Source organism: Poecilia latipinna, unplaced genomic scaffold (assembly GCF_001443285.1).
Source record: "Poecilia latipinna isolate Pla-1442-1.1 unplaced genomic scaffold, P_latipinna-1.0 Scaffold1501, whole genome shotgun sequence".
Lineage (NCBI taxonomy): Eukaryota > Metazoa > Chordata > Actinopteri > Cyprinodontiformes > Poeciliidae > Poecilia > Poecilia latipinna.
This window is the reverse complement of record NW_015114117.1, coordinates 96,478-123,842: the sequence shown is the minus strand read 5'-3', so window position 1 is coordinate 123,842 and position 27,365 is coordinate 96,478. Positions and strand designations below refer to the sequence as shown.

General features: G+C 39.8%; 1 protein-coding gene and 1 long non-coding RNA gene across 5 annotated transcripts in view; one reads left to right on the top strand and one right to left on the bottom strand.

The window, feature by feature from the left end:
• LOC106963178 (neurofibromin) overlaps window positions 1–26,565 on the top strand; it is an 86,623-nt gene extending 60,058 nt beyond the window's left edge. For all 3 annotated transcript variants that reach the window (XM_015057937.1, XM_015057936.1, XM_015057939.1), the window contains 22 exons: window positions 2,229–2,661; window positions 2,789–3,129; window positions 5,009–5,211; window positions 6,667–6,860; window positions 6,945–7,085; window positions 12,571–12,850; window positions 12,959–13,173; window positions 13,406–13,467; window positions 13,562–13,703; window positions 14,750–14,851; window positions 16,516–16,656; window positions 17,302–17,428; window positions 17,654–17,785; window positions 18,127–18,262; window positions 18,362–18,522; window positions 19,697–19,819; window positions 20,157–20,275; window positions 20,363–20,463; window positions 22,239–22,381; window positions 22,511–22,557; window positions 23,322–23,538; window positions 24,326–26,565. In XM_015057937.1, coding sequence (XP_014913423.1) covers window positions 2,229–2,661; window positions 2,789–3,129; window positions 5,009–5,211; window positions 6,667–6,860; window positions 6,945–7,085; window positions 12,571–12,850; window positions 12,959–13,173; window positions 13,406–13,467; window positions 13,562–13,703; window positions 14,750–14,851; window positions 16,516–16,656; window positions 17,302–17,428; window positions 17,654–17,785; window positions 18,127–18,262; window positions 18,362–18,522; window positions 19,697–19,819; window positions 20,157–20,275; window positions 20,363–20,463; window positions 22,239–22,381; window positions 22,511–22,557; window positions 23,322–23,538; window positions 24,326–24,468 — 3,703 coding nt within the window. In that variant the 3' untranslated portion in view covers window positions 24,469–26,565. The remainder of the gene's footprint in view (window positions 1–2,228; window positions 2,662–2,788; window positions 3,130–5,008; window positions 5,212–6,666; window positions 6,861–6,944; window positions 7,086–12,570; window positions 12,851–12,958; window positions 13,174–13,405; window positions 13,468–13,561; window positions 13,704–14,749; window positions 14,852–16,515; window positions 16,657–17,301; window positions 17,429–17,653; window positions 17,786–18,126; window positions 18,263–18,361; window positions 18,523–19,696; window positions 19,820–20,156; window positions 20,276–20,362; window positions 20,464–22,238; window positions 22,382–22,510; window positions 22,558–23,321; window positions 23,539–24,325) is intronic.
• On the bottom strand, window positions 165–9,952 carry LOC106963181 (uncharacterized). Of its 2 annotated transcripts, none has more exons than XR_001428142.1 (3): window positions 9,780–9,952; window positions 1,905–2,071; window positions 165–1,770 (listed from the first exon to the last, which is right to left on the bottom strand). It is a non-coding gene; the product is annotated as an uncharacterized LOC106963181 (long non-coding RNA). The 2 variants fall into 2 exon arrangements; XR_001428143.1 differs by having other exon boundaries at window positions 1,905–2,066; window positions 9,780–9,951.
• Window positions 26,566–27,365: the final 800 nt, after the last annotated feature.

The following is a 27,365-nucleotide window of genomic DNA, read 5'->3' as shown; positions in this document are numbered from 1 at the left end:
GGTCAGGGTTTTTAAAGATAGGTAATCGGTAATTGGCCAGGAAACTACAATTGGTGCACCCCTAATTATTTAGGTGTTATGTTTTTCTTTTTTCACATAGTAGATGTAAAGACCACACATTATCCAGAGTCTATGTTTGGTATGAACTCAAAGCAAAAAGATCGCAAAGCTTTTTTAAAAAAATTTATTTATCACAAATCATATCATTATTGAGACATTCACCAATATTATTTCATATTTCAGGTTTTTCTCATTTGGTACTGATCCCCAACCTTTCCATTGATCCATACCGTTACCCTTTTACCCTGGAGACTTAAAAAAAAAAAAAAAAAAAAACGCTGTCTGAAGAGAATGCATGTTGTGTTATTGTCTCCTGAACTCTTGATATTTTGTCATGTTTTAGTCACAAACCTTATTTTATTAGGATTTACTTGATAACCAGACACAAAGTACTGCATAATTGTGAAGTGGCATAAATGCTTGCACAAGGAGCTGCATAAGTTTGTTTGAAAAAGTATGAATAAGAGCAACACTCTAAAGCACTTATTGACTGTCAGATGAGGTTAAAGGCCACTTTATAAACAGACTGTTCTGTTATGAACACAACAAAAATGTGTTTTTTCTCCACAATCTCTCATGAAGTTTTTGATTGAAATTGGACACATTGGGATGTCAAAATAATTCTTCCTAATTTGGCCAGGATGAACTCAGTTCTAACTGAAAGCTTAAACTATTCTTTCAGATTTCTCATATTCTATCAATATGAGGAAGTATCTCACATACTTATTTCAGTGTTTTCTTTTTCCTTTATTTGTCTAAGTAGCTCTGTAGCATCATACAACTCAAACATCAAACTTTGCTTTTTGTATAAACACTGTTTTCATATTTGAACTTGAATCTGTTGGTGAAGAAACAATTTTGACAGCTCAACTTTTTCAAAAACTGTACAATTTGTAATCTTCCATCAGTATTAATTTATTGGTTTCTTTTTAAGTTTAAATGAATCTTAAATTCTAGAGATAATCCCAATTTTTTAATATCTAAGTAGCTTTATGTTTTACAATAACTTTAGTTTCTAAAAAATGAGAATAAAGACAACATAAAAAATTTGGTCTGTTTAGACAGGGGTTGGTTACCATTTCATACAACAAGAGGCATGTCTTCCAAATCCTTGGGGACCTCCAAACAGGAATCCTTAGAACTGGAGCTCTGGATCTGAAAGACTTTTTCTTCAGGTTCAGTAGAAGTTGCTTTCCCTTCATCAAGTCCTGCCCAAGCTTCCTCCTTAGCCTCCTGTATGTCAGTCATACCGTCTGTTCTCACCTCCTCTAGCATAACAGTGGTATCACACGGGCCAACCAGCCCTTCTATCTCCGTTTGATCTGCTTCCCAGTAGTGAGTACCACTTATGTCCGTGTTAGATCGGCGACTTCGGGGGATGTAGACCCGGTGCTGAAGGACACAGATCTGACATGCAAGCACAGATGTTGTAACCAGTAAGCAGAGGATTAACCCTCCTGCTGAACCAATAGCAATGAGACCCATCTCAGTGTCAATTAAGCAGTCGCCACCAGTGGCATTGATTACAACAGCTGGGTTTTCATGGTAAGTTGCTGAGAGGTGGGACTCCGCTGTAAATGTTGGGCTGCCTCTTTGGTCTTGGGATGTGGGTAAATCTATGGTGGTAGTAGAAAGAGCTTGGTCTGCTTCAGCAGGGTGGAGCAGGAACAGGAGAAACAGGCACAGAGTTCTGGTGGTTTTCATCATGTTCTGAAAAAAAGAATGTCATCATGGAGAGCAAAATTACAACCCAGTTTTGGTCATCTTTGCATCATTTTTACATTTTCTTCTTACTGACTATCATTGCTTTAAATTTTTTGCATTGTTTCTAGTTGAATACTTACATAAGGTAGTTTCCAGAAGCCTGTGTGTTGAAACGGAGAGATGAATGAACTGATGCAGACTTGAGAACTGCTGTGAATGGTCCTTTCGACCTTTGCACTTGGTCTTTTTCTCTGCTTGGGTTATTTCAGGGTGTCAGGTCCGAAGCTACAGAAGCTGAAGAGCTGTTCTTAAAGAAGCAAAAGCATCAGTATTTTTAGACACTTAATGTTTCAAAGCATGCTTTGTGTCATTTGTATATTTGTGTATTTGTTCTATCTAAAGAGCACTTATTACAGAAAAACCTGAGTGTGTATTTTACCATATCTATTTTTGTCTTTCCTCAGGTTCAAAACGGGCCAAATTAATGGTGACCTGCTCATCTACCATGTACTCCTCACCCTCAAACCTTACTACGCTAAGCCCTATGAAATAGTTGTAGACTTAACTCATGTTGGACCAAGCAATCGTTTCAAGACTGACTTTCTATCCAAGTGGTTTGTGGTCTTTCCTGGCTTTGCGTATGAGAATGTGGCAGCAGTTTATGTCTACAACTGCAACACTTGGGTGAGGGAGTACACCAAGTATCATGAGAGGCTTCTGACTGGTCTTAAGGGGAGCAAGCGCCTGCAGTTTATTGACTCTCCAGCCAAGTTGGCAGAACACATTGAACAAGACCAACAGAAACTCCCAGCAGCCACTTTGACTTTGGAAGAAGACCTCAAAGTGTTCCACAATGCCCTCAAGCTGGCTCACAAAGACACCAAAGTTTCAATAAAGGTACGGTGGCAATGAAAAGTTTGATTTCCTCTACTATTGTTAATATCAACAAGCAAGAATTAAATCATTCTAAAGGGTGCAGCAAGAACAAGATTTCTGAAACCTATGAATATTTTTTACCCCTCAGGTGGGTTCCACAGCTGTTCAGGTAACCTCAGCTGAGCGGACCCGGGTGCTTGGCCAGCCCGTCTTTCTCAACGATGTTTATTATGCCTCAGAGATTGAGGAAATTTGCCTGGTAGATGAGAGTCAGTTTACTCTTACCATGGCCAACCAGGGGACACCTCTCACATTCATGCACCAAGAGTGTGATGCCATTGTCCAGTCCATAATTCATATCCGTACTCGCTGGGAGCTGTCTCAGCCTGACTCAATTCCCCAGCACACAAAGATCCGTCCAAAAGATGTCCCCGGGACTCTTCTCAACATCGCTCTGCTCAACCTGGGGAGTTCTGATCCAAGTCTCCGGTAGGTAGCTTAAGGGCTTCAAGCCAAAAATCATTTCCTCATAAAACACAGTAGCTTGTAGGGCTGTAACGATTTCTCGAATCATTCAAGTACCTCGATTACTAAAATTCCTCAAGGCAAATTATCTGCCTCATAGTATCTTTAAATTTTATTATTTAGATGACTAAATAATAAAACAGCAGTCACTTTAAGGCTTTTTATTATTTGTTTCGGCCAAGTAATTATTTGTGTTGCGCAACAATCTTACTTCTGCCTGAGTTGTTGTCGAATGCTCAGTGCTAGCAGCATAACATCCAATTTTCAAGTTTGGTCTGGGGGATTTCATTGATTATTGATAATGTTTGGGGTTGTAACGTTTTTCGGGAGGCCTGTAGGCATCCTTAAAATGACTGGCACGATGCATGGAATACAACAGCCGTTCTCCTCCTGGAGCTGCTGCCTATTGGCTGGTCCAGAAAGAACGCAGCGAGTGTATTTATACAGATGGAGCGGATAGACGCAACACTCCGGGCTGCTGTGCTGCAGTTGATGCTTAACGTAGCATTAGCTTTATAGATGAACCGGAAAATAAATCTACAAACGTATGCCGGTCGCAACAAATGGGTGGCAGAGCGCATCGTGGCAATACATAGCTGGTAGATGTGTTTCTGTGTGTGACGGAGGAGCCAAGTCCAGTCGCTCACATGGACACAAAAGCTATAAATGGCTGGACAAAGTGAGAGTTCACCTATTAAATTGTGAAAACATAAACTAACAACTGGAGTATAGACATGTTTTTAGAAGTATCTTTGTGAGTCTGCCTCTTTATTATTACATTAAATATAATTTAATAATAATTTAATAATAATAATAATAAAGATTTTTGTATAATTTTTGTTCAGGTTAACTTAAAAAGTGAGCTATTACTGTTGCAAGTTATTTTCTAAACTACAAAAAAGTAATTGTTAGGGATGCACAAATCTGAAAATTTGGGCCTATGTTGATATCTGATATAAATACTGCCATTATGGCAGTACAGTGATCCCTCGCTATAACGCGGTTCACCTTTCACGGTCTCGCTGCTTCGCTGATTTTTTTTGTGCAGTTTTTTTTTTTTCACAGTGCATTGTGTTCTGCGTCCTGATTGGTTAAACAGTCTCCGAGCTCCTTCTCTACCTGTGTGCCAATAACGTTACGGTATTTAAACATAATTAATACAGATTTGCCATTCAGGAGATGAAAGCTGAAAACTTTGAATGCCTGCTGGAAAAAACTGTGGTCAGAAGCAGCGCAAAACCCGACCGGAGGCTCGCTTGACGAGATCCATCGCTCTGCCGTAGATACAGCTGTGAATCTCGCGGGGCAGGTTGGAGGAGAGGCTTTAATGACATGACTCCGGATCACATTAAGGCCCGATTGATGAACACGCACATCCGCTGACCTGAAAACAGCGTTTGTTCTTTGGTTTCAATGTAGAGTATTTAATTATGCTGTATAATAACTGTAAAAACTAAAGGTACTACTTTGCTGATTTCACTTATCGCGGGTTATTTTCAGAACGCAACCCCTAAGAAAAACGAGGGATCACTGTATATATCAGTATTTCATTTTATCAATGTATTTGTTTATTCGATTAATCATCGGAATAATTGATAGAATACTTGATTACTAAAATAATCGTTTACAACAGCCATATTATCTTGTCATCATTAAACTAATTGAGCTCCAAAAGCATGGCTGATCCATGTATGACTGCATTGTCATACATGCAGAGCTAAACCAGGAGGCACAGATCTGTGTGACAAACACAGTCCATGTTGAATTGAATTAAAATCAGCTGTACTTTGTATAGAAATACTTGACTTGACCAAATATTACTCATTGTCTTTTCCACATCCAGGTCTGCAGCCTACAATCTCCTCTGTGCTTTGACTTGCACATTTAACCTAAAGATAGAGGGACAGCTGTTGGAGACGTCCGGTCTCTGTATCCCAGCGAACAACACACTTTTTATTGTCTCTATCAGCAAGACCCTTGCTGCAAATGAGCCGCATCTGACACTGGAGTTCTTGGAGGAATGCATTTCTGGCTTCAGCAAATCCAGTAAGACATGCTGGAAACACATTTAGCATGGCATTTACCCGAAGTAGGTATTTGACACTTGACACAATGTAAGCAATTTGCTGGTCCAGGAGGAGTGAATGCTGCGAGGTACTGGATTCACACAGACTCTGTTCTACTGAAACTCACAAGGAATTTTGATTATATTGAGATTAAATTAGGATTATTTCTGAAATGAGTGTGTTGGACTGAACACACTCAAAGTAGAGGGTAGAGTAGAAATTTACAAATATCTCTACCATTTATTTTTTAATTAGTTTAAAAACAGGATTATTTAAATGAACCAAGACTGACTGTCGGAATGCAGAAGTAGATCATATGTTTTGGAGTCGAAAAGTGGGTAAGCAAAACCATAAGTTTGCTTCTCGCCTACTTTTAAAACTGGTTGCTTCACTTGCTTCATTCTTTAAGTGCCTGTGTTTGCCATATTGCCAGTAAATATAGCTGTAAATGTTGTGTAAATCAGTGTTTTTCAACCTCTGTGCCGCGGCACACTAGTGTACCGTGAGTGATCGTCATCACCCTGAGGTGTGCCGTGGAAATTATCCAATTTCACCTACCGTATTTTCCGGACTATAAGATCCTACTTTTTTCTTACACTTTGAACATGCGGCTTTTCTGTGGATTTTTCTTCAGCCACCAGGGGGCTCTCTAGCAGGAAGTGAATCATTGGAAGTCAAAATTGGAAATCAAAGAGGAACGTGCTAATTTTCATTTAGAACAACCACATGCTAGCAGCAGGCACGACGGAGAAATGTTTTCAAACTCATATGATGCAGCTTCTAAGTTGAAGAGTATCGATCTGGCACTACAGGAGGGAAATAAAGCCGCTGCACGTAAACTTGGCGTGAACAAAACTGGATTTGCGTCCTTAATATATCCAGCAGTTATTAGGACGCAGCTCTCTGCTGCCATCTGCTGAGTCCTTATGGAAAACCGAGAGCGGTAGAGATACCAGCGGCCTGTAGCCCGGTGCGGCTGATGTATGTAAGTTTCCAGGGTGGGGGGTTCACAAAAACCCTAACCCCTATCCAAAAATAGCAGAGGTATTTCTTACAATGCTTTGGAGCTCAGGCCTGCTTTGTTTGTGGTAAACGGTGGTGTGGTTGTAATGGCATTTTTGTGCTTTAGTGATGCCTAATAGTTTGCAGGGAGACCCCCACTTCATAGAATTAATGCACAAGTGTGTCCTTTATCTTTTTTTTTTTTTTTTAATTAGATGTCAAAGTTTTTGAAACTCCTAACATGCACTAAAACTACATGCAGTAACTATGATTTGGAAGGCAATTGTAGTTACAGTGGATAGCAGGACTTTAAGGAAGGCTCAACAGTGTCAAAAAAAAAATGGGAAAATGCCAAGCAAACTTTTAATATTTAATAGTAAATACTTGTGTTTTCTGTGAACGTTAAGCAGAAGTTCTAAATGTTTTCTTACAGGTATTGAGCTCAAGCATCTCTGCCTGGAGTACATGACACCCTGGCTTCTAAACTTGGTCCGCTTCTGCAAACATAATGATGATGCCAAACGTCAGCGTGTCACAGCCATCCTGGACAAACTTATCACAATGACAATAAATGAAAAACAGATGTATCCCTCCATCCAGGCCAAGATCTGGGGCAGCCTGGGCCAAGTGAGTTTCAGCCCAACAAATGGAGAACCTCTTTTCATTCCATCAAGGTTGTGTCATTTTGGGACTCATTTCTCTTATCTTTAGATAACGGATCTGCTTGATGTGGTGTTAGACAGCTTTATCAAGACTAGTGCCACGGGAGGCCTAGGCTCCATCAAGGCAGAGGTCATGGCTGATACTGCCGTAGCTCTGGCTTCAGGGAATGTTAAACTGGTGTCCAATAAGGTAAGATTCTCCACAAATCAGAAGGGTGTTTGTCATGTGTAGTGCTGCATTTTTCAATAACATAATAAAAATCTGGCCTCCAAAATGTAATAAAAAGTAATTAAAACTACATTAAGCAAATAATTAGAAAATGTTACATAACTTAATAAAATCCTGGAACAAATTTTATAATAGTTTCTGGCGCATCATGTAACCTTATTACATTTTGCACTGACAGAAAATGCAGAAGTTGCTCTTTTAAAAAAAATCTAATAATGTGGCACATTTTGTAATGAACAGTCAGAGATCAGAGTTTGTGTTCATCCTAATCATTATCCTCCTTATAATGATCATTTAATGATCAACTAGTAAGTTTCAAAGATTTAAATCTTTGAACGTTTGGCATTCTAATATTGCTTAGGATAGTCGTAACCAATCATCCTGCTGTGTGTTGTGTGTTAAGACTGATCCGGTCCAGTCAGTGGAACATTGGGACCATTCCAGTCTAAAATCTGGGATATTCAACATGTGGGATTGTCTTGGGCCGAATATGGCAGAGTGTGTGGTGTTCCACAACTGGGAACGAGAAAGCAACCTGTTGACTGTGACAGGTAGCCAATCAGAAAGCATGGTGACTTAAGCACGGAGGGGAATCCCAAACAAAGAACCGCTGACATGGCAAAACCGAGAGTCCGGTGGACAGCGGAGATGGAGAACTGTCAAGTTGACATGTGGAAACAACATTAATGTTTATGGATCAATCAATGACAGTATATAGTCAGTCAATGACATTTCATTGCCAGTTTCAGTATTGTGTCTTTGGGCAATGACAATAAAGCAGGGATGTTCCGTTCAGGTTTTTTCTTTGCTTTCGAGTCCTTTCATTTTGAGTATCGACTGATGCTCACAGCAACTCTCACAGTTTGCTATAACTGCTTTCAGCGCTTTCCCGTTTTTTCACCAAAGTATCCAACAAACCAGAGAAACTAGCTGCATTTGTCGCTCGTTGCTTTTTTTTTTTTTCTATACACTGAAACTCAGAAAGGTTTTGGGATGGATTAAATATTAGGTTTCTCCTGCATGAATATTTTCTGGGGATGTTCTTTTACTTTTGTTTTAATCAGTCAAGCTAAATCTCCCTGGAACAAAACCCAGCAGGCCTTGATCCACCCCAAACCAGGAGGGTTATAAACATTTCCACAGAAATTTTGGAAGAAGTTTCCTTGACCTGCTGTTTGAAGCAGCTGATCAGATGTTCTTCTCTATAGAAGCTGCCCTGATCCCACCCCTCCACCCCCACTGACTTTGACGGTTGAAGTTCAAGTGACATGTAGTGCTTTATTAAATCATGAAATATCTCATTTCTAAAAAAATAAATCGGTGCATTTAATTAAAGGCACATATAATTCATTCTATATTTTATAAATTATATCTGTATTCCCAGTTTTTAATAAATTAATTACACATTTAAATACTTATTTCACAGCTTATCTGTACTCTCCATAGATACTGATGTTGTCCTTGAATCCACCAGTCCAAACACCATAGTTGTGGTGCTGCAGGTCATATTTAAACCGATTTACTCTGAAATTTGAAGCTTACAGGCCAAACCTGTTGTACACTTAATAAAAGATCAGAGTATGAAACAAATGGTTTAGTATATTTATAGTATATTTAGTATAGTACATGTCAGTAGATACATTTTAGATGTACTTATCCACTTTACTGAGCGTAGAAGAAGCAGTCAGCAGACACTGTGTAGTGTTCTCTGCTCCTCATCGTCTGCTTTATCAGAAAGACGCAAGTTTTGTAAAAGAGACATTGTGCACTGGAAGTTGATTGCTTACTTTTGCAAACATTTAGAGGTGGAAGTAGTTTTAGAATCCTGAAGAGCAGAAATTAGCTTCTGTATACCAACATTAGGCCAATACGATAAACTCATGGTGTTCGACTTTATTCTGATGGACTTTCAACTCTCTTCACCACAAAGGATATAGAATCTGAAAAGACTGGAAGGTCATTGGAAGAAGACTGTTGCTGTTTAGAGCAACTTCTCTCAGTGTCTCAAACTATCATGTTACGCTCATGAATCATTGTGAAATGTCCTCCGTAGCAGAAGAGCTTGGTAAATTTCCTTGCTACAATGGGTGGTGATTACTAAAGTATAGATATGTTTTTTTATATATATGTTCCATGCCTTTTCTATAGTTGCTAAAATATACTAAGAATTGTGCCGTCTTTAGAAAGCATACCACCTCATGATTACCTCAGACAGGAAAATTGTATTTGTTTCATTGGTTTGTGATACAATTAGCTCTTCACTTTCAATCCAGTTTAATATTTATTTGCGTTCCTGCTCTGCTGGCTCATTCAAGATTAAACATAAATTTAGTGACAGTAAACCCAGGAGGCATCTTGTTCATAGATATTTAGTGGCTAAGCGAAACAAACTATTTTACCAGGTATTTTATTTGTAGACTTATCTAAAAATTCTTTTTGCTAATGTTTTTTTTTTTTGAGGCCATACTTAATATGTACTGTTTGATTAAAAAATAAAAACACAAAGTTTAACTTAAGGTTATTTTAAGATGTCAAAACTAGTCAAATTTTCATCCTAAGAGACAGGAGACAGAACTCTTCACAAAACACAGTGCATACATACAACGTTGGAAGTTTTGTTGTGAAAAGTCTGCATGAATTATAATCATTACTTACATGGTAGAAGTGCAATTCCAAAGCAGTGAATTCCTAGTGACTTACAGAAAGCAAAAAGAAAAACTCATCCACTCACTATCCATCATCTGTGTGCTTTGTGTCAATTTCAGCCTGCTGCCCAGACAAACAAACACAACATACACAGGCAGACACAATAGAAAATTCTGGGCCTGGCTCCTATTATGGCACACATCAGTACTACTTTGAATAGTGGTCATTGTGAAGACTGTTGCCTAAGAAATGGCAGGCAGTGTTTGGTTTGTGCTGCTGCTCTGCTGCGGGTTTAAAGTAACTTCACCAAACTGCTGCAATGGTTGCTGATTCGATCCCGCCTGGACAGCAATAAATACATTCACAATATGAAGATGGTTTCCTCAGACCAGCTTTTTTGAGGTGGTCTTAGAATGAGTCAGCAATTGTTTGAATTAAGTCATTCTAAGGCTCAGTTAAGACACATGTGACTTCCTGTAGGCAGCAAAATGGATTCTCTTCTGCAAGAGAATCCTGGCCAACGTGAAAACAGATCAGCTGCCTAACCTGTTCAGAAAACACTTCTGGACCACCTAACTTACCATGCCAACTTTATTGGTATAAAGTTGAAATTGCCTTTGCAATAACACATAATCCTTTTTGTTTTAATTCTCTATTTTTGAAACTTTGAGATGATTACAAAAAGCTTGATTGCACGTCGAGGTCACAGTTCCAGTCTGTGATCAATTATAAAATTAACTGGCAGCAATACCTCCACCCACCCCCCTCCAGGAAGGTGTCACCGCTAAACAGAAACCAAGATGTAACTTCAGTGAACAGACTGCTCTGCTGTGGAATGGGCTTCACGGCACACAACGCTTTTTATGAAGCTTAAACAGAATTTTCCTCCAGAAAACTTGCTAAATCTGGTGGCAGAGGCGCCACCAGCAGCCCACTGTGTTTATAAAAAACATTAAAGGTGAGAGGAAATTAAAAATATCACTGGGTAGCAATATTGAAAGGCATTATAGAAAATACTTACACAAATGTGTAATCTTAAAAAAAATGCTTGAATTTTATCACAGACCATATATCAAGGATTTTAACATTTAATTATTGAGAATGATAATACTCTTACATTAGATTTAATACTTTCAGCATTGATACATGAAATATTTTAAAATATTTTAGAGGAAAAAAATCTTGACATGCTTTGGGGCCGCATGTGCACAAAGGATCAGTGGCTTTGTGTCTTTGTACTGGTTGATAGTGATGACTCTTTTTGTCATCACAAAAATACAGTAAAAAGCCAAAAACTGCCTGTTTATGTAAACATGGGATTCTAATGGTATTTTATGGACTCAGTTCAGGTTTTTAATTGATTTGTATTTTCAGATTCAGGAATTTTCTCATTTCTACTACAAGTTCCATCAGCTGGAATAAAGAGTAATGTCAGGTCTGGACATGTAACCTCTGGGCTGCACATGAGGCTTTACTCTAGTGTTATCTAATGGATTACTGTTTGTTGTCATGCCAGGACGCCGTACTGAGCACAGTGGAGCATTGTCTGCTGGCCTTGAACTCTTTGTCACCAAAGATTTGAATCAATTCTTTTTTTCTTCTTCAGATGGAAGAACTGTTGCATTGTCATGTGCATGATTTAGCTCACATCTTTAATGTGTATTCACATTTGTTTTTGTTAGTTCAACATTCTTTTAAAGTATTTTGCAGTCCAGACCCATTCAATAAATTAGAATCTTATTGAAAAGATTCCATTTATTTCAGGAACTTTATCCTGGAAGGTCCTGGAAACGTATAGATTATTACACACAGAGGTGTGTCATAACAAATCATTTACTGATGGCTTTGAAAACATGACATTGAAAATTAGAATATTACATTAGACTGATTTAAAAAAAAATTATATTTTTAAAACCAGAATTTTGACTTAATGAAACATACATTTAATTTATTTTATTTATTTTTATACATGTATGGACTACTATTTTGTTTTTTGAAAAATAATTTTTTTCTAATGCTTGCTTAAAGGTTATTTTCAAAGGGTCCTTCTAATCTGATAACATGGCCTCTTAGTGCATTTGACTGAAATTAACATACATTTACACTGTTGAGAATCAAAATTTGCACAAATATTTGACTAATGTAATTATTAATAATATTTTTTATTGAAATTAATAAAGCTAGTTAAATTGGGGAACCATCCATAAGCCTGAAGTAGAAATAATTTCTTTCTCTGTGAGAAAGAAATTAATTCTGAATAGAAGAAACTCTTCATACAACAAATAACGACCACTGATACACTTTATTTCTTTATTAACTTTATTATTAAAATAGTCCAACATAACAGCTGAATTATCCCACAAATAGCCTCTTTCTCTAAGTACCGACATGCAATATAACAAATGATGGAAAAGGCATGAATGACATCAGACTTGTACAGCAGTTTTCAACCAGTCCTGGCTGCTTATTTTTTAGTTTTTCTTGAGGATAAGCTGATCTGGGCCTTTGTTGGGTATTGTCATTTAAAAAAATCATATGATATTGTGGTGTATTATCAGTGAAAAAAATATATTTTTTATGAAGTTTCTGTTCTTAAGCATTGCTTCTAAGAATTTAATTTAATGGAGTCCTTAACTGGGCTGCACAGTTGGTAGCACTGTTGCCTTGCAGCAAGAAGGTTCTGGTTCTGGTTCTGGGTTCTCTGCTGTTTTATTTTCTCAACTGTCAAAGTCACTGCATGAGGCAGTCTGCTCCTGACACATGATTTTTAAGGTTTAATTATTGGCCTTTTCTTTGGCAGGTCATTGGTCGGATGTGTAAGATCATAGACAAGACGTGCCTGTCACCAACTCCTACGCTGGAGCAGCACCTCATGTGGGATGACATTGCGATCCTGGCCCGCTACATGCTCATGCTGTCCTTTAACAACTCTCTGGACGTTGCAGCCCACCTGCCATACCTGTTCCATGTAGTGACGCTACTAGTAGCCACCGGGCCACTGTCCCTCAGAGCCTCTACCCATGGTTTAGTCATCAACATCATCCACTCCCTGTGCACCTGTTCACAGCTCAGCTTCAGTGGTAAGCAGCAATCTTTGTCTGCTGATTTTTAAATATATACACAAACTAAAAAATAAGAAACTTGTGCCTTATGACAAAAAAATGTTTTGTTGTGTTAAATAATTACAGAGGAGACAAAGCAGGTTCTGAGGCTGAGCCTGACTGAGTTTTCGTTGCCAAAGTTCTATCTGCTGTTTGGCATCAGCAAAGTCAAATCAGCCGCCGTCATTGCCTTCCGCTCCAGCTACAGGGACCGCTCCTTCTCACCAGGCTCCTACGAGAGGGAGACCTTCGCTCTGTCCTCTCTGGAGACCGTAACTGAGGCCTTACTGGAAATTATGGAGGTCAGACAGATAACTATGCATCTGTTAAGCAGGATTCTGTCTCTTTGTCACAGTGCTTGATTCTCATAGAAAATGTTTTTGAATAAATATTCACCACCATATTTTTTTATTCTTGTTTTATCCTTTTTGTTTGCCACAGTAATAGTTTAGTTTACATATACTTTACAACTTTTCTTCAAGAGCACATAGCTACATGTATGCTTATTGTATTATTTCTCTCTTTTGACTCCAGGCCTGTATGAGAGACATCCCAACTTGTAAGTGGTTAGACCAGTGGACAGAGCTTGCTCAAAAGTATGTACCTCTTTAAGCTTTTTTTGTTTTGTTTTTTAATGTATATAGTTTTGCTCAAGCTTTGAGGTATCTAATCTTTGTGCTTGGGTTGTAGATTTGCATTCCAGTACAACCCCTCCCTACAGCCCAGAGCCCTGGTGGTCTTTGGCTGCATCAGCAAGAGGGTGACTCATGGCCAGATCAAGCAGATCATCCGAATCCTCAGCAAAGCCAGCCCTTTGCTCAGCATAGACCGGGTAAGATCAGTCACAGTCACACCTGATCCATCTTCATGGCGTACTGCAGTAACCCAAAAGTTATGATTATACTGCAGCAGGAGCCAATCCTTAAACTTTGACCTAATCATTAAATGACTCCACTTTCCTACCCACTTCAAACAATTTGCTAGATTTTAGAATCTAGATGTAGGCAACCTAGACCCATAGGCTACCTTGAAATGTGTTTTACTGGACTACTGCAAAGCTTCTCACTAGGATTCCTAGGAAGAGCCTGCAGAGGCTCCAGTACATCCAAAACTAGGATCCTGATGAGAAGGACCAAACATGACCATATCACTTCCATCCTCCTCTCTCTTGACCGGCTTCCCAGTTCCACCAGGATTGAATTCAAGGTTTCCCTCCTCCACACCGATGCCCCCAACTATCTCAAAGACATGCTGAACCTACAAAACACAACTTGCTCACTCTGCTCCAGTCCAGACGACACATGACAACACAATGTTCATTACACAGCACCTGATGAAAAACATCAGGAGACTTTTTTTTCACCAGGTGCTGTGTAATGATTGGACTGCAGAGCTGAAGTCAATAAGAAGGGACTTGTTTAGTTTCTCTTCTTTTCTAAGAGTGACAGAATGAAGTGGAATGTCACGGCGTCTTGCTTTGCTGTATGTACAGAGTCCAGGTAGTCCGGATAGACGGTGCTTGTTAAGGCTTTGCAAGTTGGCAGCAAATAGTCAGTGATGAAAGTCCAACCAGATAGTTTATAACAGATAAAGAGTAGCTGCACCCGGTGACAGTTTGTTCCTTCTGCACTCGGTTCTGCATGATCAGATTTAAAAACAGACAAGCTTATTTGTGGCTGGGTCTACTTGTATTGTTTTTGATTCATATCTTAATGTAGTTGGTAATGGAGATAGTAAATGATATGTTGTATTTGTTATTGCCAAACACTTTTACTCACGTCTCTCCTACATCCCTAAAGAGTCTGATTTTTGTGCTGCCCTGTGTGGTCAGTTCCCCGTCTCATGGGCATTCCCCCTCTTTTCTGTGGACTGTTTTAGGGTCTGGAGAGCTGTTTGAAGGGACCCGACAACTACAACAGCCAAGTGTTAATTGAGGCCACTGTGATTGCTCTGACCAAGCTGCAGCCTCTACTCAGCAAGGTATGAAATTTATCCATTCACCACTATATTCAGCCATTTCTGCTGCAAAATCAAATTTCCATTATTTTCATTTCATTGTGTCATTGTGTGTTGTCAAGATAAAAAATTGCCTTCATGATCTTGCATTGGTCGGATTTTGTCATAATTTAAAATGGAACTGTCAGAGTTGACACCTATTAAACACAGCAAATAACACAGGAAAGACAAGAGAGAGTTAGATTCTTAATACTCGCGAGGAGAACAGACAGAGATGTGCTTTCAGTTACAAATCTCCTGCTGCTCTGAAGCACATTTGCCTGCCCCTCTTTTTATTGTCTTTAGGATCCCTAATCACAGAGAGCGCTGTAACTCTAAAGGGAGGGGAATAACACTTCATCACACAGTCACAGCGCCAAGATTATCACTAACTAACAACACAATCTATCTCACACTAGCTTATCCAGTTCCTGACCCAGGATCAAACAGGACAAGTTGTGAATCTTCACGGCGATGGTTTTATAGCTATCTAAGAGGTCAAAGCAGGGCGTTCTGTGAAGAGCTGATGGCACTGCTCTTCTTCAGAGAGGCCCTCTGAGAAAGGAAATCAGTGATTAACAATACAGAAACATTTCTTAAAAGATATGACTAAACAAATAAGAGTACAGAACATATAAAACAGTATAACAAATAGTTGATAATAATACAATTTACCTAACAGAACTCTAAACTATATTCTTTCCATTTTAAAGAAAAACTTATGGTGCGTTCACACCAGACACGTCTGGTTTACATTCAAAGTCCACGGGCAGGTGGTCGAGTGCCCGTCGCAGCGCGTTTCGAGCAACTAGCACAGTGTGATTTGAAGTCGAGCACGTCCAACAGACTGGCAACAGAAAACAACGGCCATAGTGATTCTGACGCGCCTCCACATGGACTTTGAATAGAAACCATATGCGCCTGACGCTCAAAACGCATTTGGTGTGAACGCACCTTCAAGCGTCTGCATTCAAAGTGCACATGCATCAAAATTGAAGCGTCAGACGCATTTTTGACGTGTGTGACGCGTTTGGTGTGAACACACCAATAGAACATCCCAAAAACCCAACATACAGTCAAAATTTGCCATCCCATAAACTGGGAGATATATTCCCCTCTGTGGTGAGAGGTCACAGGATCCTTTTTACCTAGAGTATAAAAGCCAGATGTTCTATTTGACTGCAACATCTGTTCAGAGACGTTAGATTGACAGGTAAATCTCCTCACCAGATAGTAACACATCTATTAGTGACACAGCAGAAAATCTTCAGTTTTACTATGATCAGTTCGTGAGCCGACACTGAAACAGCTCTGCAGTCGAATGGTTTTCAGAATGATCAGCGCTAAATAAAATGTTTCTCTGTACATTTTGCTGCCCTCACTACCGTTAAGGTTGTGGGTGACTATATGCAGGTTAAAGATAAACCCTCATATCCTGTCATTGAGAACCAACCACCAAAGGAAAAACTTGCCCCATATTTTATTGCTCTGCTGCAACAATTACAAACTAAGAATTTTCTCCTAGTTTGGGAAGTTTGAATTAGGGATAATGATCCTCTTAGACATATTTTTAAGTCGTTGGTAATGAGGTGCCGTCATTGTTGCTGTTAAATGATTTGCTTCCTGTGTGAATGGATGTGTGTTTGCAGGACTCTCCGATGCACAAAGCTCTGTTCTGGGTGGCAGTAGCTGTGCTGCAGCTGGATGAAGTCAGCTTGTACTCTGCTGGAACTGCCCTTTTGGAGCAGAACCTTCACACTCTTGACACAATGCGGATCTTCAATGACAAGGTAGAGCAGGGGTGTCCAAAGTCGGTCCTAGACGGTCAGCATCCTGCATGTTTTAGTTCTCTCCCTGGTTTTACACACCTGCATCAAATGATGGCTCATTAGAAGGTCTAAGGAGAACACTGACTTACTGAGGAGGCTGTTACAACCACTATGGAGAGAACTAAAATATACAGGATGCCGGCCCTCGAGGACCGACTTTGGACACCCCTGAGGTAGAGCTTACAAGGGCTGAAAGAAGCGCCGTCATAATGTCTGTGTACTTTGATGCCTTGTGGTCAAAATTCATCATAAGAAAGAGAACATTGTCAGAGAACTTGACTGTTTTCTTTTAGGTCAAAGCATAGATGTATAGCATAGCATAGAACTGACTGTCTTAGAATAGCTGCTAGCTTGTTTTTAGCCAGCAGAGTTTCTTCTTCCTCTGCTGTGACTGTTTGATTACTGCAGTCATTAAAATGAAATGTTCACACACTTAATGCATTTTCATGTACTTATCAGAACTTTTCACATGAATCACTTTCATTAACTGAAATACTAAAATGCTATATTTTTACTACTTCTACACAGTTCATAGAAAAGTCCTGTTAATAAAGATGGCATGGTGATATGGAGCCTTTTAACCAAATCTGCTGTTTGCTTCTTCAGAGTCCAGAGGAAGTTTTCATGGAAATTAGGCGTCCTTTAGAATGGCACTGTAAGCAGATGGATCATTTTGTGGGTCTCAATTTTAGTGCCAACTTCAACTTTGCCTTAGTGGGCCACTTACTCAAAGGTAAGGCCGTTTCCTTTTTCACTCTCTTGACTAATCATTTATTGTTCATCAGTCACCGGAAAACACTGTTAATGTAGTTAAATCCTAAGTTAGGAGTAAATGCTTTGACTTTTGATCAATTCGTCCACAGTGTTTGTGAATAATTGTCGTTCATGAGCAAACAGGCATTTTCTTTGCTAGTGTCAGGTTATCTATAGTTCTCATGTTCTGCTTTTGTCTCTGCAGGCTACAGACACCCGTCTCCCACCACCGTGGCGAGGACAGTGCGGATCCTGCACACACTGTTGGCTCTAACAAGCAAACATTTGAAATGCGACAAGTTTGAGGTCAACACTCAGAGCGTGGCTTATTTAGCTGGTAAAAACCAACATGCAATACATCCTTCAGATGTTCACCTTCATTACTACATAATATTGTTTTTAAAACTGAGGACAAGCCCACACTAATGTGGCCCGAGCACAGAGGAAGTTTCACTAAGTTGTGCACTTCTATGAACTTGCAGCTCAAAGTGGTTATTGCTCGGTATGCATCAACAGTTTTCTATCATTTGCTGCTGTCTTGGTTCTGAAAGCCTTGTTGTTTCCTTATGAGGTTTGTTAGACTGTGAATAAACACAAATACGATGACCGCACCTCATCTTCAGCTTATTTTGGTCATACAGAGACAACTTTTTTTTACTACCTGTTCTTTTTCTGCAGCCTTGCTCACCGTGTCAGAGGAAGTCAGAAGTCGATGTAGCCTCAAACACAGGAAGTCGCTGCTTATTTCTGAGCTGTCTGTGGACCCTGTACCTATGGAGACCTACACCAGTCACATCACCAACCCCAAATGCAGGTGTGCTAACAAATGGGACTTTGTTCTATTCCCTCCCATGATCCACCGAACCAGAATAAATGAAATGCTGCATGTCTGCTCACAATGTTTTATTTTCAGAACTGTGCAAGAGCCTCAGCCCTGGACATCGCCTCAGGTTTCAGAGCGCTACCTTTCCACCCATCACTACCCCACGATGGGCCAGATTAGCCCGCGAACGCGCAAATCCATGAGCCTGGACATGGGCCAACCATCACAGGCCAACACAAAGAAGCTTCTTGGTATTTAATCTTTTCCACATAATAGTATCCATGTTATGTATAATATGATGTGTGTATGTATGCATGTGTCTACATACGGTGGTGTAAAAAAGCAGTTAACACTTTATTTGATGGGGTGTGTCTAAGACTGACATGACTCTGACATAAATGTTATGAACATGAAGGAGTCTTTATGAATATTTATGATTGTTGTCATGAAGTGTCATTCGGTAAACAATGACACCTTTATTGCAAAGTTGACAATTTGAATGAACTTTTAATGCAAGCTTTAATGCAAACTTGCATTAAAAGTGTCATTATTTACTGAATGACACTTCATAGCAACAGTCGTAAACATTCATGAAGACTTCTTCATGTTCATAACATTTATGTGTCATGTCAGTCACACCCCGTCAAATGAAGTTACCAAAAAGGTTTGCTTCCTTCCTCATTTCCTTTTTTTGCATGTTTGACACACTTCAATATTTCACAACATAAAACCAATTTAAATATTAGTCAACACAAGAAAACACAAAAGGCAATTTTTAAATGAAAGTGTTTTATTGAGGGAGAAAAAAATACAAGCCCACATGGTCCTGTGTGAAAAAGTAATCCCCCTATTAAAACAGTATTGTAGTGCATAGTTTAACACAGGGCCACATAGTTTTGGATTTTCTTTCCTCTCTTAATAAAAACACCTTCATTTAAAAACTTAATTTTGTGTTAATTTGTTGTATTGCTTTTAGAAATTGCGGAGTACTTATTGCTTTAGACCAACATTTAGTTTTATACTTTTAATATTGGAACAAGACCTGAAGAAACTGTTAGTTTACAAATCTAGAATAAACTTAAGATCTACTTAACAACCCAGAACAACTGGAACCAACATCTAGTTTTATCAGAACCAGAGAAACCTCTGTTAGTTTATAAAATATGGACGACTTATTCTTATTAAACATGCGGAAGCAATATGTAGTTTTATACTTTAACTAAAGTAATACCCTGTTTTTTGTATTTCCTTCTAATCCATCTAAAGCACTTTGTTGCTGAAAATATGCTACATGAATAAAATGATCTTACATGCAAAGTACATATATGTATATTTGTGTAGATGTATATTATATATAACTTATATCTAATTGAATCTATGTGGCTCTTCAGTTGGGTTGTCTAATGTATTCACTGTCTGTTCCAGGTACCAGGAAGAGCTTTGATCATCTCATATCAGACTCCAAAGCACCAAAAAGGCCAGAGATGGAGGCGGGGATGACCACCCCCCCGAAGATGAGGCGTGTAGCAGAAAATGACTATGAGATCGGTAACAAAACGGATAAACTGAACACAATTCCACATCGGCAGCTTAAGACGTCTGACAAAAAATACATTTACTTTCTATTGACTCACCCACTTGGGGCTTACACTTCAACCCATGAGGCCCAGCGATATTTGAAGCTGTTCTTAAAACAAACACTTGTGGGCATACTCTGACTTGACAGAAATGCAGTGATCTGTTCTGTCTTAGCAAAATTCATCCAGTATTATAAAAGAATGCGTCACTCTGCTTTCGATGTGGATTTGGCTTTTGTGTGTTTTCTAGTTTTTTTGTTTTCTAAACAAGCAGTTTGTAATTCTGATCTTTATTGTTACTGGTAAAGAGACACAAAGAATTGGAAATTCTCACCTGCGAAAGGTGTCTGTATCAGAGTCTAATGTTCTGCTGGATGAGGAGGTGCTGACTGACCCCAAAATCCAGGCTCTGCTGCTCACTGTGCTGGTGAGTTCTCAAGCTCAGTCCTTGTAGAGACGATGTGGTACCTCCAAACTGTGACTGTGCTTTTCAAGTTCTTCTTCTCTTCCTCAGGCAACCCAGGTTAAGTACACCACAGATGACTTTGACCAACGGATTTTGTACGAGTACTTAGCCGAAGCTAGTGTTGTGTTTCCTAAAGTTTTTCCAGTCGTGTAAGTTCTAAATACTGTGTTTCTCACTTGATCCGTTCATGCACTTAAAATGACCTTAGCCATGAACTTGACTTTTGACCGGAGATGCTTGTTTTTGAGTTCCATTTTCACGTTCCACGCTGTGCTAGCTCATTAAAGTTAGGCTTTCTCTCACCCTAATTTGTATACAGTAAAAAGAAAAACTGTTGTCTTTTTTTATGGTTTTGCTTTTTCTCTTTCTTTCTTTTTCTTCCTAAACTACTTTTCCAAAATAAGAGATACTGGTGCTGCCTCTATCTAGCCTCCTTACTGCTCCGCCTTAAAATAGCGCCCCCTAGCTACAACCACTAATTACGTAGACGGAGGAGAACGTTTCAGAGCAGGGGTGGGCAATCCTGGTCCTAGAGGGCCGGGGTCCTGCATTTCTCAGATGTCTCCCTGGTCCAACACACTTGAATCCAACAGCAGAATCTCCTCCTCAGTGCAGTCAGGTTCTCCAGTCCTGCTTACGACCTCATTATTTGACTCAGGTGTGTTGAAGTAAAGTTACAGGACATCGGCCCTCCAGGCCTGGAGTTTCCCACCCCTGTTAATAGACTGTGCGGCTAAAAACACTGAATAAGACCTGGAGGAGGTGACCAGTCCTGAGCATTAAACTGGCTACATGTTTAAGACTGAAGGCTCACAGGTGAGTCAGAACCTAGAACTACTGACAGCTCAGTGAACAGAGATCATTTAAATGGTAGAAGAGCAGATATTGGAATGGAAAACATGCTAACAGACCTGGAGATGCTAACTACTAAGAGAATTTTGGAAATGTATCTTTACATCTGCAGATCTTTAGATATTTTTATGAGAATATATCTACCAAGATAACATGGATAAATAATAATTATACATACAATTAGGCTCAAAAATATTCATACCTCTGGAAATGTAGTAAATCTCTCCACCGACCATCATCCAGGTCACAGCTGGGACTCTGGCTTTGTTGTCTCTGCTCCCGGTCGCCGTCATTCTTCCCCTCGCTGCCTCTGCTGTTTTATGGTGGTACTGCACTGAATTTCCACCTGATTTTGTTGTTTATTCTGGATCCCATCTAGTAATCATTTGGGCACTTTGGTTGTAAGCTTCCTCGCAGACCTGTGCCCTGCAGATCGCCGTGTTAGTTGACATTGTTAATGGTGAAATCTTGGCTTCCCAGCTGGATGACTCTCACCCAAGGCTAAAATAATTTTGTGTGTTTTTCCCCTCCCCATGTCCAGACCAACTGCAGCCTGAACAGCCATAAACAAGTTTTAACCACACCTGAACGAACAAAACCTCCTTGAGCTCAGCCGCTGGGCTCCGTTCTCCTCCAGTTACCTCACACAAGCTGCGTGTTTTTTCTAGGAGAGTTTTTTCATTGGTTCAACACTTTCAAACATTCACCAGCTTATTAGAGACCAAGAGCAACAACCAGATTTACAGTTTCACCTCAGAAAATATTTTTCTACCATTTTAAAGAACTTTCAGTATACACTTTAAACTACCAATGAACAAAGTGAAATGCCCCTTCCTGCCCTCTGTCTGACCTGTAGTTTGTGTCGAGTTTTTCTATGCGTTTGTAATGTTGTTCCTCTCATTCATAGTATCGTTTCACTGCTCTTTTCAAAAAGCTGACCTTTTCCACTATCCCAGTCTCATGTATTAACATCTACTCTAACACAAAGTTCTCAAGCATTAATTGTGACATTGCCACATTTCAGTAGTCAACTTTTGACTATAGGTAACATGTTTATATGTGCACTCCTCAGTTATAATTTATTGGACTCCAAGATCAACACTGTGCTGTCCATGTGCCAAGACATCAACCTCCTGAACCCCGTCCATGGCATTGTACAGAGCGTGGTGTACCACGAGGAATCCCCTCCTCAGTACCAGCCTTCATATTTACAAAGTATGACATTTTGTCTTCTTCGCACCTTTACAGATGGAACGTCTTCTACAGTCATGTGATCTGAAGTGGATATGTCTGCACTGTCAGCTCTTAAGTGTCACCTGACTCTCATTCATTTTTATTTAACAGGTTTTGGCTTTAATGGGCTGTGGAGATTTGCTGGACCTTTTTCTAAGGTATGGATGTTTCCTCTTCCTGTTATGTCTTTGTTTTGTTCTGGAGCATTCTTAGAGCTATGCAGTACTTGTGTGGCTAAGATGGTATAGCAGTAAAAGAAGGAAGTGCATGTACTGTCAAATTCACATGCAGTTAAAGCAGAAAACAAACATGCATCTTCTGCTTTGGAGAATTTAGTGAGTAGTAACTGCACAGTATTCAGCTACATTTCTATACTTTGACTTCATTTCTACACTCACACACACTCATAGTATCTGCTGAGGTCAGCAGATACTATGCCACCCCACAACCACCAACCTACTACATCAGACTACTGTGTTCTTGCCTGTGTTACAACTTTTGCCATTTTGGTGACTAGAATAATGTCTTTAATGAACTTTGAGAGTTAGACTTGATTATTGTAACCAAACGAAAGTTTCATAGAACATTAGGTCTGGTGATTGAACAACACAGCAACATTTGTATTCTTACAAAGTGTTGATAAATTGCATTATCTAAAAAAAATGAGATCATGTAATTTTAGGTTTGAAATGTTACAGAAACAATAACATTTTTGCTGGCTGCTCATTTACGGCCGAGTTAAATCCCATTCTGCTGTTTGGCTTTAAAAGTGGATCACATGCAGAAGAATATTTTTTCTCGCTGATGTTATATTGTTTATTGCATTTCTGATGAACAGGAAGTATATTTTTATGGCTTTCTGAATCAACACTGGGTCAATTGTCTGCAATGTAAGCATTTATCTTTTTTTCTGTCCCTGCAGCAAACACAGATCCCAGACTATGCTGAGCTGATTGTGAAGTTTTTGGAAGCGTTGATCGACAGCTACCTGCCCACAGCCGATGAAGAGAGAGGAGAGGAACAACTACGAACTCCCACATCCCCGTATCCTCCCAGCAGCCAAAGCCAGCTGAGCATCACTGCCAATCTGAACCTGTCAAACTCCATGACCTCACTGGCCACATCACAGCACTCCCCAGGTGTGACCCCCCCTCCACCCAAACACAAATACACACTCTCAGTCAGACCTGCTTCAGAGGTTAATATTTCTTTTGGTCTAGGCCGCCTTGACCTTTAAATGTTCTTTTTTAGTTGGATAAAAAAAAAATATACAACTGACTGGATTCACCAGTGAATGTTTTTGGATCTAAAATACAAATGGTAAACCATCACAGTAGTTATGAAGTCGACTGTAAAGGGGTAAAAGTTCCAGGGCTGCGCGGTGTGATGGCATACCTAACACAGATCGCCTCCACAACCTGCCAAAGCAGAGATGATGGGATTATCTACACAGCAGATGATTTGGTCCTATTCCTTCAGCTTCATGGATTAACTTTTATGTTGAAAGGCTGCTGTGATTGAGGTTCTTGCTTACTCATGAATTTAACTTTGCCATAAAATTTAACTTGTAAGTTGTAAAAATAAATTATTAAAACTATTTGCATGACTATAAGGGTCAAGTGAAAGTACAGTGGGAATAATTCATCAGCAGAACTAGAACTGACTACATTTAGCTGCAGTTTAGACTCCAAAACAGCAGGAGGACATTTTAAGAAGTTTTTTCCTCACTATGTGCAGAAGGTCAAGTTAGCTGCCTGCCAGGCTAAATTAACCCTCAACATTTACAGTATGAAAGGATCTTATGATGGAATTGTCGTAGGTCAATTTAACCTCTGATGTTTTATATGTAGGTCATCAAGCTTGCACTGCGGGAGTCATACGCTTTGTTTTCGGTAGATTGCATCTGTCCTTTCTTTGTTCCTCCAGGTGTGGATAAGGAGAATGTCCAGCTGTCCCCCAGCTCTGCTCTGTCCAGTGGAGGACGCATTCGCCACGGGTCAGCCAGTCAGGTCCAGAAGCAGCGCAGCGCCGGCAGCTTTAAGAGACCCAGCATTAAGAAAATAGTCTGACCGCCCCTCCAGGCCGAGCCGCCAGCCTTCACGCTGCGCTCTCTGTTTACACTCTAGTTTCTCCTTGTTCTTCATTCTCGCTGCATTGGCAAAACAAGTGAAAGAAGGAGGGCAAACTGAATGCAGGCGTTTCTCTTCTTATTCTTTGACGGCAAAAGGTTTGGGAGATGCTTCTGATCTGCACTGTGTTCTGTGTGGAAGCTTTTCCTACCTGCAGGAAGTGACGACAGGGACACTTCAGCATTACGTTGACTCTGACACAGAGGGACATGTGGTTGAAGTTCCTGGGTCTGAGTCAGTCAGATACACAACATGAGAGCAGCGCAGTGTGATGGGACCAACATACTCGATCCGCTTGGACATATCAGTTGCTCTCTCTATCCTGTACATATTTGACATAGACTGATGATGTACATCCAGTCCTTTATGCTAAATTTGCTGTTTTCTCTATGGTGTGCCTTTGTATGTGTTTTTCTATATGTACACTTTGTAAAGTAAAAGTCAAACCTTGCTGGACACAATAAACAGGTACTAATTATGAAGACAGGCTACTCATATCAAGCTGCCATGATCTGCCTGTGGTGATGGTCAAACAACAGTTAACCCCGATGCCTGTCACTATTTACTCCTGTAGAAGTAGATGATGCTACACAAATCTTCCTGTTCGCAAAACTCTTTCCAAAAATATCTTCTTTTTTTTTAACACTTATCCATTAATATTACAAAACACTATGAACAATACAACCATGTAAATACCTGCAAATATTTTTGGTTTCATTGCTTTTCTGTTTTTCCAATGATATATTTTTAGCAGCAAAAACGTGTTATTCAAGATTTGTGTAAAGGGCAATAATCTGTAGCTCTCCAAATGCTTTTCCCCTCCGATTAGCAACAGAGCAAACGACTCGCCGGGGAACATCGGGTGTCGCATCGCACACCGCTACAGCCGACCCACGGAGGGAGTCGTTTTGGTTTTCACCTAAACTTTTTTCGGTCTTTGCTTTTGTTTTCTTGCCATTGACGGGCAATATTATCTATTGTTTATAGATGGTAAACAATAGTAATATTGTTTATTTTCTATCTCCATGTTGGTTCTGTTCTTTTTGTTTTTCAGCATTGTGTTTGTTTTTGACTTGTGTATAAAACGCACAGAGATGACCGAAACAAAAAAAAACCTCACAAATTCATGATCATGGAGACTGGCCAGGCAAACACAGCAAAGCACACATGTTCTATGAGAAGACATTCTCCGTACTTGTGCTCCTTCGTTTCCATCGCCACTTCCCCCTCATACTCCACTGTCTCCAGGAATATGACGACTAGCTCTGCTTTTTCTGTAAAGCTGTGTGGCGTTAGGTTTGCAGCAGGATAATACTGAGAGTGTGACATGCCACTGCAGATTGTTCAGGGTTCTCAAATGTTTGGAACCCAGGTTTTGCAGTTTAGTTCAGTTCTTATGTTTTAGAGAGCATCTGGTAGCTGCTGTCCTCCATCATGGTAAAAAGATTTCCCTGCCTGAGTTAAGGCAGGCAGTTGAGATTAAAGAAATGCACATGATGGCATGGTGTTCATTCAGGCTGAGTTTGGGTTGGGAAAATGGAAGTAGTATTCTAAAACTGCTCTCTGTCAGCATGAAGATGGGCAGGGAGCTCCTTTAGAGACGAGGTGAACAGGTTTCCCTGTGAGGTGTGTGATTCAGTCTGCCATAACGCGCGTTCAGAGACTGAAGTGTAATTAGTGACCTGTGGTTTAAGAAAGTTCCCACTATTTTCATTTATACATTTACACAGATTTTGGCTACTTCTACATGGAACATATGCATCTGGTTTAGTCTGAGTTGTCAGTGATTAGTGCATGTGAGTTTAGGACCCACAGATGATGTTAAATTATGAACATCACTGTGTGTTTGATGTCAGAATTACAGAAACAGTCACTCAGTGTTCCTGTGTGAACACTGAGTGACTTAGTTTGTGAATGTTTGGTTGTTTAAAACCCCTTAACTTTCACCCCCAAACACGTTCATGTAAGTCATTGGGTCCGTGAAGACAGCAGTGTCTTTATGACCATTAACAACTCGAAGCTGCAGTATTTAACTTTCCAAATTTATTTTTTTTACATATTTGTTCAGACTGTCACCATGTTGTGAGATATAATCTGTGAAAAGATCAGTCTCCTCCACCTCCTCCCAGTAACTGCTATTGCCATCTGCAGAAATCCACCGCTCCCAGTCAAAAACAACCAATCAGGAAGGTCTCAGCGCCATCAGTCAGCCTTGTGATACACGCTGCTAAACGTGTACACAAGTGGATAGACAACTTACTGTTCCATTAAAGCTGTTTATCCACTGTCACCGGTGGCTATGCTAATTAGCCTGAGCATTCCTGGCAGGCTGTGTCACGGTGAAACGGCTGTAACACAGCAGAGAGCAAAGGAAGCGCTAACACCCTTGACCGGGCTCTGATTGTTGACTGCCCAGTTTTCACTCTAACACACTTGAAATGCCACGCCCGGATTTCTTCCTGAAACGTGCAACATGTTCACCTTTGACCTAAAAGAATCTGAGGGCAGCTCTCTGAGACTGACTGCGGAACAGAATATGTATCCTGAACTTATGAAACAAACAGATGACTTGCACTAAGTTTAAATGGGTCATGGCTTTGTAAAGATGATGAAAAAAAAATCCAATTGTGGCATGTTCTTTTAATGTTATGCAAAATCTGTCTTGAGTATGTTCTGAGTAGTCTGAGTTTTGTTTTTAATCCAGTATGTGTGATAATTGTAAAGATTTTGTGTACAATTTGAGATGATATATTTACTACACTGTACATACCTGTGATATTGTATCATTTTGTTTTTGTAAAGCAGGTACTTTCTGTATCATAACACATATTACAGTG